Source organism: Habropoda laboriosa, unplaced genomic scaffold, assembly GCF_001263275.1.
Source record: "Habropoda laboriosa isolate 0110345459 unplaced genomic scaffold, ASM126327v1 scaffold440, whole genome shotgun sequence".
Lineage (NCBI taxonomy): Eukaryota > Metazoa > Arthropoda > Insecta > Hymenoptera > Apidae > Habropoda > Habropoda laboriosa.
Window position 1 is genome coordinate 350,036 of NW_017100710.1, and position 15,904 is coordinate 365,939.

Sequence of the window (15,904 nt, forward strand, 5' to 3'; positions counted from 1 at the left end):
GCGTCAACCGATAACTTTGAAAAAAATTCATTTCCATCGATGGTACGTGCCCTCAATTTTCCACGCTTTTACCTGCTAAATCTTGTTCAGATTAAACAGAGCTGAAGATCTATAAATCAGCAAAACTGTAACACGTGGTTCTCAAGTGGCGATTTGCAGTGCCGATACAAAATAACGTCCATGCGACAGATAATAGTGCCTAAAGTGTCGCCAAGTGTATGTTTGCAATTTGTAAACATCAGCGCTTCGTAAAAAAAGAAAATAATAAAAATTCGGTATAACTAGGTTTTCATCTGAAAATGAATCGTTACAATGCAAAACCGTCGAATAATTTCATCTCCCGCTGTGATACCTAGTTAAATAACAAAAAAGATTCCGTTTCGCTTGCTTACGAAAAAGATTTAGCATTGGGTCATATTTGACCCGGCTTTGGCTCGCGCCATTCGCTGTCGAAGGGTTAATCATTCCGTCCGAATCGTTCGTTTCGTCTAACAGATCCGTCAAAACCGAACAAAGCTGAAATTCCTCCAATTCCGTACCGAAATCGATTCTGAATAACTGTGACCAGTCGTTCGACGGTTAACACACTCGAACAGACTGTACGATGATCTAGCGAACATTGGTGAAAGCAAAACGTGTTCACGGGACCGAACAACGTGGAAACCACCGAGAGAACATCCGCGAGAATTAGTTACTGCGTTAAATTTCCACGTGTGAAACCACAAATCGCGTTTGAACTGACGTTCTGCCGTGCGCGATGAAGTGAACCTCGTGTTTGCGGCGACGTCGATCCATCGATCGGGTGCGTGTCGAGGGAGAACATATGGGATGGAAAAACATCGAGTCGTGAATCGAGGAGAGGAAAAAAAGAAACATGGGAATGCTGATCCGTGAAAATGGTAATGGATGGAATAATGTTGCGACATTTGTCCAACGCGAGAAACCATCATCAGCTGACCAATTAACCTTTTCCTTACTAAACGTGACTAGAATCAACCATTGTCGAGCTGTATATTAAAGGTGACTGTACAGGTTTTGCAAATCAAATTCACTCCTTTGCAAATGAAGCTTTTCTACAAAATTGCTTTCTTAAGCTTAACATTTGTTTGACAACGACGGGAGTCCTTAACACTAGGTTTACGGGACGCGCCATTTTGACGCATTTCGAATTTCACTAGGACAATTACAGAAACCGATTACATTTCTCTCTTACCACTTATGCTTATTATAAATTTTATATAAATATATTGTTCATATTAGCATTCATTTATACGTTCATAGTGTACAATACGTTGTTTTTGAATAAAATAAGTTGCTTTTTAAAGAAAATATGCGGTTTCATTTGACGCGTGGCCGTAGAGATAGGTATACCAGATATGTCCGTAAACCTAGTGTTAAAGAAATAAAAACGCGATGGGTCATAAAGACCCAAACACCGTAGTAGGATTAACAGTAAACTTGTGAATATAGATAGTCGAGGTATTGAAGAATACCACTGATTGTTAGTTTTTTATTCGCCATAGAGATTTTGTACTCCAAATTCAGCTTTTTGCAAATCAAATTCTCCCGTCTGTTTATATTCTGTTCCAACCTGAAATCACAATTTAAAGGAAATTACTCTTTCTCGTAAATTATAAACTACCCATTTAGTGAAAAATAGAATTGCTCCGATTTTACTTTACTGCACAAGAGAAAGATGTAATATTGAGTTCACATATAATGATTAGTATTGCGGCACATTTTCAAAATGTTCTTCTCTATTATTAAATATCTGCACACAGTTTTCATACTATACTCGTATATAATTATGAATTCCATATGTAATGAATTGGTAATTACTATTGAACGAGTGTTTCATGTGTATCTTTGTTGAATTCCTTAAGAATAAATTTACATTTGATAGCGGATGTTCGATACAAAAGATGTAGGATAAAGAAATTCGTATTTAACGAGGAGATCTCTGAATAAGGTTTCTGAATAGCTTGGAAAATCGTTTATTCCTTTTTCCGTTCAGTTTCGCTGGTTCGAGTATCTCTTCTTTTCCTTTTAATTAATTGGGCTTAATATTTATGTTTTTTCTTTTCTTTGAATGAGATAAATCTAAGTAAATGGCATATTAATGGTGAACTTGCATTTATGTGTGATATGTTGAATCATGGTTGCGATAAGACGTGACAAGCAGGGGAATTGACATGTGTTTCATTGCAATGGAGAATTTGTCAAACTTAAAATTTCTTAAAGCATGAAAAATTATAAAAAATAATGCAACCAAAAATTTGTTAAAATATAATCTTTCGACTATTACAATTTATACTTTGAAAATTCCTCCGCATTATTTTTTCCTTGATAAATCTTCCTTTTAATATTATCATAGATCATATTAACATACTCGCTTCAAGCAATAAAATATTTCATCCTGTCATCGAGCAATGAAAAAAAATCATTTTCCAGAAAATTACTAAAATTCACAAATCAATCTAATTCGATTAATCTACGAATATCAAATTTTCTTTCTTCTTCAACAATTACCCCAATATTACACAGTGGCTAAAATTTTAACACTACAAATCTTCCAAAACAATCCTATCAAAATATGAACACAATCACAGTTCATAATTCATTTCTTATCACTTCAACCAACAAGTATCTCCAATTTAAAAACGCACTAATCGACAGATTAAACCTTAACAATACTAATAACAAAAAAAAAACAAACAATGATATCTTGTTAAAGTAAACGAAAAACATTTGCAGTATTGTACTGCTGTTAGGAAAAATTCACCGATAAGAGATAACGAGAAAGGAAAGCATTACGAATGAATGCACGATTGAAGGAAAAGTGTGTGCAGTAAATGGTAAAAGTGGAACGTTTTTGCAATTAGAGTATGAAGACTCGAGCTCAGTCAGTCAGGAGTAATGGCAACTCAAATAAGTACATTTTATCTGCGTCAATATCAGGTGGTCGTTGTGGCAGTGATACACGTCGATGGTGGATGATGGAATACACATTAATCATGCCCGTAGGGAATCGCGCATCGCACGTTTCAACGTTTATCCATTGATCGTAGATACGTGTGACACGTAATATACGGAAGACAGTCTAATCGAGTGTTCCAACAATGTTGAGGAGCGAAAAGTGGAGCAAATAATAGAATCTCCGTGTGAAAATAAAAAATCAGGATTAATCGTTTTTGATATTCCACTTTTTAAGTCGTTCTATGGTCGACTTTATATTTGTAATTGAATTCAGCGAGATCAGAAACGACAAAGGCAAATTTTTCTATTTTGAAAAGCCAATTAAAAATTAATTTCCTGATCTCACGAATTTCTTTTTTGGAAATCAATTCTTAATTTGAATTAATATCAATATTACTGATATTTACTTTGAAGTAATTTTGCGAGATCAGAAAATTAATTTTGCATTCAATTTTCAAAATAAAAAAAATTCTTCTACGTTGCTTCCGGTCTCGCTGAATTTAATTGTAAACTTGAAATTGACCCTAAAATGGCTCAAAAGCGGGGCATTAAAAACGATTAATCCTGATTTTGAAATTTTTTAAAAGAATATCCTGCCTTGTTTCTGAAAGAATAGGAGCGACTTAAGCCGTTTCTAATCTCACCGATTCAATTAGAAGATAAACTTCTGTGCATAATATTCTAAATTATGAATATTATCGGTTAGAAAATTTACACTGCAAAATGGAATATCACGGAGTTGCACTGTATAAATTACTATTAATCACAGTGTGTAATATTGATATATGAAATATTACAAATAATAATGTACAACATTTACAAACCAAGGAACGTGAATTCTATTTTGCATGCAAAGTACGTTTCTTTAAATATCTATAATATCACATTTACACAGTAATAAACCTTCTAAATTTTGGACACTGACGGGTTACACAGAACTGATACTAAAATATGTAGAAACCGGTTTGGAGTTGTCGACGATCGTCTGACTTCCTTCTGTTCTGGGAACACCGCGTCTCATTTTTTTATTTCGTATCAGCTCTAAATATAATCTACCAAAGTGTTCATCTCTTCGTATTTAATTCTATCTTACTCGAAAAAATTAATCTTTCCTCCGCCGTCATTTAATTATCTAATCCCCATGCTTGTGCAAAAGTATTCAAACGATAAAGAACAATTTTGCAGAATTTAACGTTGTTTCGACGGTTCTTCTAAATGTATCTACAACTTCTTATCTCTCACGAAGAAAAGAGAGAAAATGTTCCAGCGAACGTCAGAAAGACGTCCTTTTTCTCAGGAACATTTATAAATATTGCCTATTGCTCATTTTCATTTTCCCAAAAATTCTACTTTCTTTTTTAAGTTGCCGAATAAGGAGATATCAAAAGCCTGGTATCAATTGTTTCATCTGCTTACAAGGAACGTGCGATTAAAATTTAGTTTCAACATCTCTCAAGGTTTTTCAGTTGGTGAACTTTCAGGAAATCGTAATTAAAATTTTTATCCAACGAAACGACATGATTTCCCCGCTAAAATATGTAAAACCACTCTTAAAAAACAGTTGTTTAAATATGAAACTATTTCGCAACTTCTGGCCAAAAAATCACGTGCAATATTACAAGCAATTTTATGTTCACCTAATTTCAATAAATTACAAGTCATTTTCTTTCTCAAAAATCATCTATTTCACCTAAACACCTCTTCGCCCCTCTTTAACAGAATCTTCGATCTACCTGCAACCGAGGTACTCGTTCATCCTTGAAACCACAGCACCGCGACATTTATTCAAGGAAAATGGAATTTCGCAACAAATTACGATCTTCTTCCGAGATAGAGAAGAAAGTGGAAAAATTTCCAAAGGAAATCCGTGCACATCTCTCGCGTTCATTTCGTTCCAACATTTACTGCCGCTACACAAATAGATTTCGCGGTCTCGAATAACTTCCGAGGCGAATTCACAGATCAGTCCTCCTCTGTCTTCCGCAGACACAGCAGCAAACAGTGTTCCTCTCGCGTCGCCGACCGCGAGTGCCACGTTTACGTTTCTCGTGGAGCAAAATTGAGGGAACGATTAGCGCGCTTATGGAAGGCTAATCTAGTAGCTCTGTTACTGAAAATTGTGAGTCTTATTCAGCTTTATTTACTCAAGAGAAAACAACGGTAACTTTGGCCAAACTACGTTGGTAGCTTAATCAGAGTCCGATAACGAGACTCGCAATTTGTATTTACAGTTCTTCCAGAAATTTAACCGATTGTGATCAACAGTGGACGAAAGGGAGTCTGCTTAATTGTCAATTATCAAAGAGAAATTCGTAACAATTTCAAAAAAGCTTAAGCAATAACGTCAATCGAATGCCTCAACGAGAATTCATTAATCAGATTAAAATACAATTTACACGTATTCCTCAATTTGAAATGAATAAAACAGAAATCCTGTACATACAGATTTGTCAACACTTCCCAACACGAGTTTCCATTGGAACGACGAATGCCTGTCTTCCCACTGTTCTTATCGCGAGGAAGTGAGTAATTTGGTTTCCTTCGACAAAAATATAATCCACATATTCCTCAATTTAAGATAAATAAAAAGAAATACTATAAATACAAATTTTTCAAGACTTCAATTCACACTGGACACAATTTTCCATTGAAACAACGATACTACAACTTGAGATAAATAAAAAGAAAGTACAACGAACACAGTACTCCATTGAAAACGACGAACGCCTATTCCCAACTACCGTTATCACGAGGAAGTGAATAATCCGAGTTCTTTCTTCTTTGAATAATACAGGAGAAAAAGGAAATCGCGACGTTTAACCTAAAAAATTTCGTCCAGCTACCAGCCAGTCGATCGCGGAACAACCTACATAAAACACCGCTGCATCACACCGACAATCTCACTTCTCGACAGCAACCGTTTGCCGAGGAAAAAGATCCTATGCAGTAGTCAACATTATTATCTAATCGGTTGGAAGCGTGCGTCATGACTGATGGATAGCAATTCTAATTCAACAACGTGTTAACCGTAGTGTAAAGAGTTGTCTGCAGCGGCAAGTGTTCAGACTTTTGGTTCGTCCAAAATACGTTTTATCCATCGAAAGGTACACGTTCGATCGATCTACGTTTAAAAAAACAGTGAGAAAGTTGGAAAGTGAATCGGCAATCCAAGTTCCACACAACGTCACCATGAGGCTTCTTCTATCGATTCTTGTGACGTTATCGGTGTACGGTAGTCGGTGCAACGGTTTACGAATTCTTGGCTTGTTCCCGCTGAATGGCAAGAGCCATTGGGTCATGGGAGAACAGCTAATGATCAGTTTAGCGAATCGAGGCCACCAAGTGGATGTCGTCACGCATTTCCCCTTGAAGAAACCGCCGGCAAATTATAGGGAAATTTCGCTGGAAGGAAGCTTGGAACCGGTGGTGAACAACATGAACGCGTCTCTTATTGAACGAATCAGCACGAACGACATGAGAAGCCTGGTGTACATGGCTGGAGACAGAATCTGTAGCTTGATGGAGCACGAGAAGCTGCAGCAGCTGATAAAGAATCCGCCTAAAAATCCGCCGTATGATCTTATCATCGTAGAGGTACGTTTGCAAGTGTGTATTTGCGTGGATTTCAGGTTTCGACGGAGTGGTATTATGAAGTTATCGTTGTTCAGGCTTCTGGGAAAATGTATTTCGACGTTAGGGAAGTATTGGAGCTCGCTTCGTTGCGTTTTCGTGATAGATATTTGATCGTGTATCGTAAATAGCGCACTCCTTGTAATCATGGTTCGATAGGAGTAAACAACTTTATCAGGGAAAGTTGGAAAAAAGGGTATCTCAAGTGGACCTCAATCGAGATCATTGAGCTCGAACCTTGGAGTATTGAATGTCGTTTTTCTCACATTTTCCAATTTTTCATATCGTTCTACTCGAACTTTCGAATTTTCAATGCCATTCTTCTCAAATTTTCAATATCATTCTTCTGACATTTTCGAATTTTCTTTCTTCTAAAACTTTCGAACTTTCAGTATCGTCCTTCTCAAATTTTCAATGCCATTCTTCTCAAAGTTTCAAATTTTCAATACCATTCTTCTCAAACTTCTGAATTTTCAATACCTTTCTCCTCAAACTTTTCAATTTTCCATATCGTTCTTCTCAAACTTTCGAATTTTCAACGCCATCCTTCTCAAATTTTCAATATCATTCTTCTGACATTTTCGAATTTTCAATGCCATTCTTCTCAAAATTTTCAATTTTCCATATCGTTCCTCTCACACTTCCGGATGTTCAATATCGTTCTTCTCAAAGCTAACGAATCTGAGATTTCTAGACAAATTTTACTTTCGCCAAAATTTTTCTCGACGATAAAATTTGCACTGTTTATAAAGACACTGTTTTCATCGTTAGGAAGATAAATAACGAACGTCATTGTCCACGACGGTCAAACGAGTATCGCTACTCCTCCAGCCTAGAAATAGTGGTTCTCTATTATCGCTTCGGTAGTAACGATTTCAAGAGACTTCCATAACGTTCAGTTTACTAATTCTACGATAAAGTAAGATAAAAGTAAAGTGAATTTGAACGCACTTGACGTGTTAGATAACAGAATTGAATCGTTCGAAAGATCACACATGCGACGGAGAAGCAATTTTATAATTCCCTTTTACATGTATGAATCATCGTTTCACGGCTTGTATAACAAGTGACAATTAGCAAGCGAAATCCTCCGCACGATCTAATTCTAAACATTTTCGTTCAGACGTTGCACACTTTTATCTAGAAACTATTCGAAACACGTATTCGTGATATTATCTACTGATACGCTGTGGCATAATTATTCGTTATCGGAATAATTACAGAAAAAACATAATGAAATTACGCTAAAACTGTGACGCTCGATTTATTGTATTTTTCTTCAATTTTATCCTGACAAGAAATTCACAAATTATCTATCGTTCAATTTTTTATTATCCTTTTTTTCGTACAATAGTTGAACGAAGTAGGAAAAACTTACAGAGAAAAAAGTTTCGAAAAGTTCAGCGCATCTCAGCTTGTTAAATGGTTTAATGAGAGGGACTGCGAAGGCGAGATGAAACTTAATCGAGATAATTCCAACAGAACATTCACTAATCAAGCCTTCGATCCATCCGTTTTATTAAATTTCATATAAATTCAATTCCTCGAATTTTCGCAATTTCTTTATCCTCTTTCTTTTACCTTTGTAATTGTAATTTTACAGAAAATTTCCTTTCTCGATCTCAATTTTTGTATTTACATACACCTTACGCACACTTTTCCTACAGAAAACTGTAATATCAGCGGAGCTCAATTGGCCAGATTTGTGTACTTTTTGTCAATTTTTTTTTTTTTTGTGCAGAAGACGCAAACACGCGGTATTTTACCGTCATCATGACGATGCACGAACATTTATCATCGCTGATTTTAGTTCTCACGTATATTCGTGTCGTAACTAATACCCAAGCCGAGTGTGTAAACAGAATAAGTTTGCAGTTCATAATGCTGTTTTCATTAGTCTGACGGAGCTCGATCCCTGAAAACACCTCGCGTCATTGTAATTTCGTTTTGAAAAGTATTAGCTACACTTTGGATCACAGATCTTCAGAAATGTAGAATTTCATTTTTGTATGTATTACACAATCACTCTGGCGAGTACTAGTATCAGGTCATCTCATAAGTTCGGAAGCGAAAAATATTTTAATGAAAATTCAGGGAAATTCTATAGGGACACATAATGGCTTTACCGAAAAAAAAAACTTAAATAATAGAATTTAATAGAAAAAATTGAAAGACTAAAAAAGTCTTACCAAAAAGAAAGAAAAATAGGAAAAAGTTGTGGAATGAGAAGGCGCTAACTTTTTTTATCAAATTTGAAGGTTAGGTTCTCTAATTGTAAATGGAGAATCGAAGATAATATAGTAGACTGGAAACGAAATATAACTCAGAGATAAATTAGGTTCCTTTGATAAAATACCACGTTTGTTAATCATTCCTAAATACCAGTAATTAATTCTTCAATTACTCCATAAAACTTGATGAGTCTTCACTTCTACGTAGATAATATCACGAAATTAATTTCGATTTAATTCGTTAAATTAGCTTTAAATCAATTTTCACGAAATACGTACACCTTTGATTCACTTCTATGCAACATCATAAATCATTTCCATGAAATATTCTCATCTTCACATAACCTCAAAAAAATTTCGAAGCGTAGAAACTTCTACAATTCTTTCTTCCTTTCCTTTCATTTTTTAAATTTAGAAGCGTACTTTAGGTAGCTTTAACGTAGAAAATTTTGAGATTAAAAATTATTGAATTTTTTTCGATATAATAAAAATCGACGAGTTTCTAGTTTCCACGGAATACCGTAGGAATTTTAGGTTATGGACAGACTTCGCACAGAACGAAACAATAATTACTATATTTCAGTAAAAATGTAAATTCTTAAATACACTAACAAACTTATTTCGTCACTTACACAGTTTTCCAAAAATCACAGAATCCATACTTATATTCGACACACAATCCTGGCCACACTGATTTCAATAAGACGACAAATCATCACCGAAAAGTGTTAAAGTCGGTGGGTCTCTAGTGACCCAGCCGTAGGAACTTTAAGGTTAAACGAATTATTCTCGAAACTGTATTGTCATACCTGACAGCATCCCTAACTTACATTCCTAAGCAAATCAGCGTACCTCTAGTGACCCAGCCACTTGAGGGTTAAACGAACTATTCTCGAAACTTTATTGTCATACCTCGCAGCACCCCTAACTTACATTCCTAAGCAAATCAGGGGTCTCTGGTGACCCTGCCGCAGGAATTCCAGGGTTAAACGAAGTATTCTCGAAACTTTATTGACACACGCTTCTCACAATGTCCCTAACTTACATTCCCACTTGTTTCCAAACAAAGGAAGCGAGTCAGAAAGACGGTAATCAAGGCGGAATATCTTATCGTCGACAATGATCGTCTTAACCCCTTAACCTACGATTTCTTCCCTGACTATGCATCTAAGCGTCCGCCATTTAATGTTTCACTACTGTATCAGGCAACAAATGCTAATCTGTTACAAATTAAGTACATTTAGGAATCCTTAATCTTACAAGCTAAAACGAAAGTTAGGATTACGATGAATTTTTCTTACCGATATATCTATTTTTCTCACATCTCCACCAGAATCTCTGTCACAAGTCTGACACGTTGTTGTAGGTTAAAGGGTTAACAGTGATTTCAGCAAGATCTCTTCACTAATTTCAAAAATACAAAACCAACGCGAGATTCCGCACACTTTTTCCAGCTATTCGTCGCACCATGTTACCTAGCATTCGGTACCCACCTATCCGCACCTATGATCGGCGTGATGACCTCGAGTTTCCACGAGTGGGAAGCCAGCCTGACAGGAAATCCCCATCATCCCTCCTTCGTACCGAGTATATTCTCACCGTTCGACCAGCAGATGACATTCTGGGAGAGGCTGATGAATACCTTTCTAACGAACCTGATCTCAGCGCAGCTCAACTATCAGACAGCTAAACAGGTCGACTATGTGAAACAACACTTCGACACGAACGCGACGATTGCGGAACTTTACAAGAATCTGGCCGCGATTCTTGTCAACTCGCATCACAGCGTGAACGGCATCAAACCGATGACTCCAGGGATCATCGAAGTAGGCGGTTTGCACGTCAAGGACGAGACAGCATCTCTACCGCCGGTGAGTATCTGTGATTTAACGATAGAAGAATCGTCCAGGTAAAAAGTCACTCTGTGGCGATTAGGCTACGACGGGTGAAAAGGAAATAGAGAAGATAGACGGGAAACTTCTGGTGGACTCGTCAGAAAGGCTGTCAGACTCCCATGTGCATACAGTTACTCCCAATTAACCCTTTCGCTACGGCAGATTTTGACCGACGGTGAATTTTTAACCACGGCTGCGAAATTTCTTATTTTGGCCGTATCGTTTTAAAAGTCGGTTTGTTGAATTAAGATGGAAGTGGGTAAGGACGAAATGAAGTATCGAATTAGGGTGGAAGTGCAGCGAAAGGCTCCAAGGATATAGTGCGAGCTTAGAGGCGCCAACAGTAACGAAAGGGTTAATACTCGGATAGTCTTTAGAACTGTGCAACTGTTTTTAAATTCGACCAAACGACTTGAGTTTTTTTGAGAAGTCAGAAGGATTAGTTTACTATACTGGATATGAATCAGTAAAATATACTAACAGTTTTTCTCTACAAATAATTCCTTCCTACTGTCTAAAGAAGTTTGAAATGTATTTCACTGAGAAATCTCGAATCTCGAGAAATTCTAAATCCTCCAATGATTGGGAAACATCCTGTCTGTTATTCCCGAAACTTTCGTCGTCTTCGGGACAAATTGATCCTGCGGGAAACGAAAGAAGAAAAGAAATTCCCTCGTGAATAGAAAACTCCTTAGAATTTCAAAATACCTGTCCAAAATAATAGAACACTAACACCATCGTCTTCCATATAAAAAATATTTCATTATTTACAAACTATTCACACGTGTTAAAGAAAGAAGATAGAATTAAGGGACAAGAAAAATGAAAATTCTACTATAAATAACACATTATCTTGACCTGAATGCAAGAATCTTGGGATACTATTACGATGATTGATCGAGATTATGATGCAACGTGCAATTAACGTAATGCATTCGAAGCCATAGAAAAAGTCTCGCGAGCACGCAACTGTCCAGTCAATTCACCAACCTCGAGTTCGTATTACGTATCCTCTGTCTTAATTACTTTTTAATTCCAAGCGAGTCGTTCAATTTTCTTCTCTATTTTTTTTTTTTTTGCAACTGAAGGAATATGGTTATTATTATAAATAACGAGACGTGAGTAGGGTTGCGCTAAGTACCCTCACGGTATTAGCACGATCTTTATTGAAATGGACTGTCGGCGTTGGAGGTCCGTGCCTGACTGGCCTCCTTGGCGGGGGAGGTTTTTCCCCTGACGTCACTTGGCGGGGGAGGTTTTTCCCCTGACGTCACTTGGCGGGGGAGGTTTTTCCCCTGACGTCACTTGGCGGGCAGCTGAGTTTCCTCCAGGTCAAGTACTCGTGACCTGCCGGTTCGGGCCTCTGGGCCTCGTACGGCTGACCTTTCGGAAACCCTTGGTTTATGATGCGGCAATTTGCTATTGAGGCCGTCGGAGAAAGTTTCTACGCGGACATGCATTGTCGAATTTTTAGAAATTAAATAAGCTAAAAACGGTTTCCTCAAAAATAGCCTTTCAAGCGCGCACGTCATAAACCGTGCTGGTAGTCTGCTCGCCAAATGTTTTCCGCTGTAGCTGGTCGCTACACAACCATACATTTTCCAATCCAACTATTTGTCCCATTGAAGTGACAACAGGAACGAAATAAAATAAAATTGCGACGAAACAAAATTCCTCGTTTAAGACAGAAAACGGAATCTCCTTCTAAATTCGCTGTTCAATTAAAACAGGAAGTGCAAAAGTGGCTGGACGAGAGCACACACGGTTGCATATACTTCTCGTTCGGGTCGATGGTGAGAATCGAGACCTTCTCTAAACCTCTCATCGAAACTTTCTACAAAGTTTTCGAAAAGATTGCGCCCGTTCGTGTGCTGATGAAAATTGCGAAAAAAGAGGATCTGCTTCCTGGGCTGCCAAAGAACGTCATGACTCAGCCCTGGTTCTCTCAAGTGTCCGTTTTCAGTACGTAATTAAATAACTTTTTTAATAATCACCTGGTTCGAGGAAACTTGCTAACAACACCGTCAAAAATGAACACGTTCCAAGAACATTTTCCACCTTTTCTTTCGTCAGAATCGTGAATTATGTTCAATTATACCCGACGTCCGTGAGAACTGCAAGATTGCAGCTCTTCCAGGATAAAACGAAAATTCATGTTTTATTGAATTTACATATGCAGAGTGTCTCACGTAAAACTTAGCAATTCATGATTTCAATTGATTTTGAAATGATTTTATTTCCAGCAGAGGATATGTTCATATAAAATTTAACACAAATAGAATAATTTTACACGAAAACGTTTAAGGAATTCAAAGACCACATTTTTGAAACGAGCTATAATACTATGATGTGAAAAATATGCAATGCTATTTAAAAAATGAAGGTGATCTCGACTGTTTTTTGGAAAAAAATCTTTTTGGAAATTATTTTTATTGCAACTTGTAGTCGACTAAAAATTGATCAACTTTTGTTTAAAACACATTTCCGTCAGATCACCGGAAGTGCTTGAAAAATCGTGGTAAGTGTTACGTGGGGCACCCTGTTATTTTCTTGTTTGTTGGTTTTTACCGAATATTTAAGAATCGTGGAAATCGGCGATGCCGTTGACTTTCTAAATTTTTACCTCTTAGCTTTGTTAATGATATAATTTTTTCAATCCATATTGATCCATAGCACTACAAATTTTTACGAGACGCCCACTGATGTTCAGTTTATCTTCAGTTTATGTACTGAAAATTTCAACGAAATTCGAATAAAATCACCGATAATTTAATTCAAATAAATTCCTTTCTTTCTGTTTTTTAATCATAGAACATAAGAACACAAAAGCTTTCGTCACACACGGAGGTCTGATGAGTACGCAAGAGGCAATCTACTTTGGAATCCCTATGATTGGAATTCCTCTGTTCGGTGATCAGTTGACAAATATGAGGAACATGAATAACAAGAAAATAGCTGTGAACCTTGGATCAACAGAAAATATCACGATAGAAACTTTAAGCAGCGCCGTCCATACGATCTTACACGACGAAACGTACAGGTAAGTGTATTTTTCTTAATAATTAAGAATTTAAACGAATTTATGCAGTGTGTTAACAATAAAAAGGATCTAAGACTTCAGAGGCTTTCAATCTTCTGTACAATGTATTATAACACATTTCATTTCCTCATTTATAACACAAAATCTGGCCAAATTCTGAGAAGAATTGAGTTTTAGATCAGTTTGGTGAAATCTGAGAAACTCAACTATAATTTTTAACTCAGCTATAATTTTTGCAATCATGTAAAATCAAGAGGCTCGATTTAGTTCACCGTAGCAAATTATTGAATTTTCTTTATTCTCAAATCGATCGATGAAATTTCAGTGGTTTGAGGCTTTGAAAGAGTGCAAAGATAAAATAAGAATTCTAAATTCCCGAAATGTCACGAAAGTTCGTCAGAAACATTCTGAGATGAATTAAACCCTAAATTAGTTTGGTGGAGCCTGACCGTTACAATTTTTAAGATCAAGAGGCTATTTTTTTATTTTCGTAAAATCAAGAGCCTCGAATAATCTGACTATGTAAAATTATTAAAGGAGGATGTTAAAAAAAGGTCAATTGTGGCATACGGCCGGAACGAAAAATTTTTTTACAGCATGATTCTACGCATTCTAAGGAACGAAAAATGTAATTGTCATTTTTCCCGGGAATGATGGGAAAGTTATGAGAAATGCGGCTCAAGGTAAGAGAATGACCATATTTATAACTTAATATTCCGTCTTGTTTTCTTTCAAGACTCTAACAGAATTTGCATTTCTTAACTGTGTATCCACTATGAAAGCCAGAGAAAAAAGTATGATCTTACATATCAGTCTAAACATATGTGTATATGTACACAGTGTTCTGTCGAACTACGCGTAAGTTTAGAAACGTCGACTGTCCGCGCAAATGAAAATCGGCGTAGTTGGGAACCATACCCCGGTTTTACGGAAAACTGAAGTCTGATCATCTGCACTTCGTGTCAATTGTCGTATATTGTCGTTAGAATAATAACAAACGAAGTAGGTCGTGTGTAAAGACTTAGTTGTTTACTAAGAGACAGTATTTTTCCAGAAAAGGGTAGAATACGTATATGTCTCGGGGAGACAACAGTAAAAAAAACTAATTTGTAGTTGTTTCATAGCTACAACACATCTTATTGGAAGAAAAATAAACTTAGGATACGATAAAACGAAATTGTTGCAACAATTGATCTAATTAGCTATACGTAGGTTCTCCTCTATTTGAATTAAATCAATCATTTGATTGTGTATGTATGTATACATATATATTATTCACGCATGCACATACCGTGAAACTGTGGCTGTGTAGCTCGCAGAGACACGCTTCTCGCTTGATTTTTTTCCCAAGCTGAGCTGTTCGTTGTATACTTCAATTCGATGCACTAGCTTCTTGTATGCAGCGGCACTTAATTCACACGAAAGAATATGCTAAGTAGTAGGCCTGTAAGCACTAACTGCGTACGTGACGATCTGCCCGATTTCTGCTCACTGTTACACGAAGCAGTTCTAGGAAAAATCCTATGCGTGTGAGTGACCCTCAAGTATGTAACTTGGGCCTAGTCAACCTCACGTACCAAAACATTGCGGGAGGCTCGCGATGTTTTTTTGCTAGTGAAACATAAGAAACTCGAGGAAAACATAAGAAATTCCAGCCAGAGTCGTTGTCTGTATTACATCGAACTAAACACGAAGCTACGCGCCATTTTGAAAGTAAAACTATCGCGAGAGAGAGCGATTGCTCTCGAGAGTACCTCTCGCGAGTGGACACTGCCTCTGAGCTGGACTGTCGGAGAGCATAGCTCAACTGTCTGAGAGTAAACGTGTCGAGACTTGCTCTCGAAGGTATAGGTAATCATACTGCTGTCGAACAGTTGCTTTACAAATATGAAGTAATTTCGTATTCTTGTGAGAACTTTCGTAGGAGTAAAAAATGTCAGGAAAAAAAGATTGATCGAGAAATGAGACACGCTTCTCGTTTGATTTTTCTCCCAAGCTCAACTGTCCGTTGTGTACTTGAATTCGGTGCACTAGTTTCTTGTATGCAGCGGCACTTAATTCACACGGAAGAATATGCTAAGTACGTAAATTGATTCGAAATCCACGCACAATCGAAACCGCTTTATTCGAGG

At 36.9% G+C, this 15,904-nt stretch overlaps 2 protein-coding genes across 5 annotated transcripts in view; one reads left to right on the top strand and one right to left on the bottom strand.

Annotated features, from left to right (window-relative positions):
* The window catches only part of LOC108577029 (calcitonin gene-related peptide type 1 receptor-like), a 213,834-nt gene that overhangs the window by 111,082 nt on the left and 86,848 nt on the right, over positions 1-15,904 (bottom strand). The gene's annotated exons all lie outside the window — the stretch shown is intronic.
* LOC108577025 (UDP-glucuronosyltransferase 2B30-like) overlaps positions 4,960-15,904 on the top strand; it is a 14,302-nt gene continuing 3,357 nt past the window's right edge. Inside the window, exons 1-6 of one of the 4 annotated variants that reach the window (XM_017940108.1) lie at positions 4,960-5,095; positions 5,422-5,498; positions 5,771-6,570; positions 10,292-10,708; positions 12,463-12,694; positions 13,544-13,772. In XM_017940108.1, coding sequence (XP_017795597.1) covers positions 6,166-6,570; positions 10,292-10,708; positions 12,463-12,694; positions 13,544-13,772 — 1,283 coding nt within the window. In that variant the 5' untranslated portion in view covers positions 4,960-5,095; positions 5,422-5,498; positions 5,771-6,165. The other 3 variants (XM_017940109.1, XM_017940107.1, XM_017940106.1) reach the window with 3 other exon arrangements.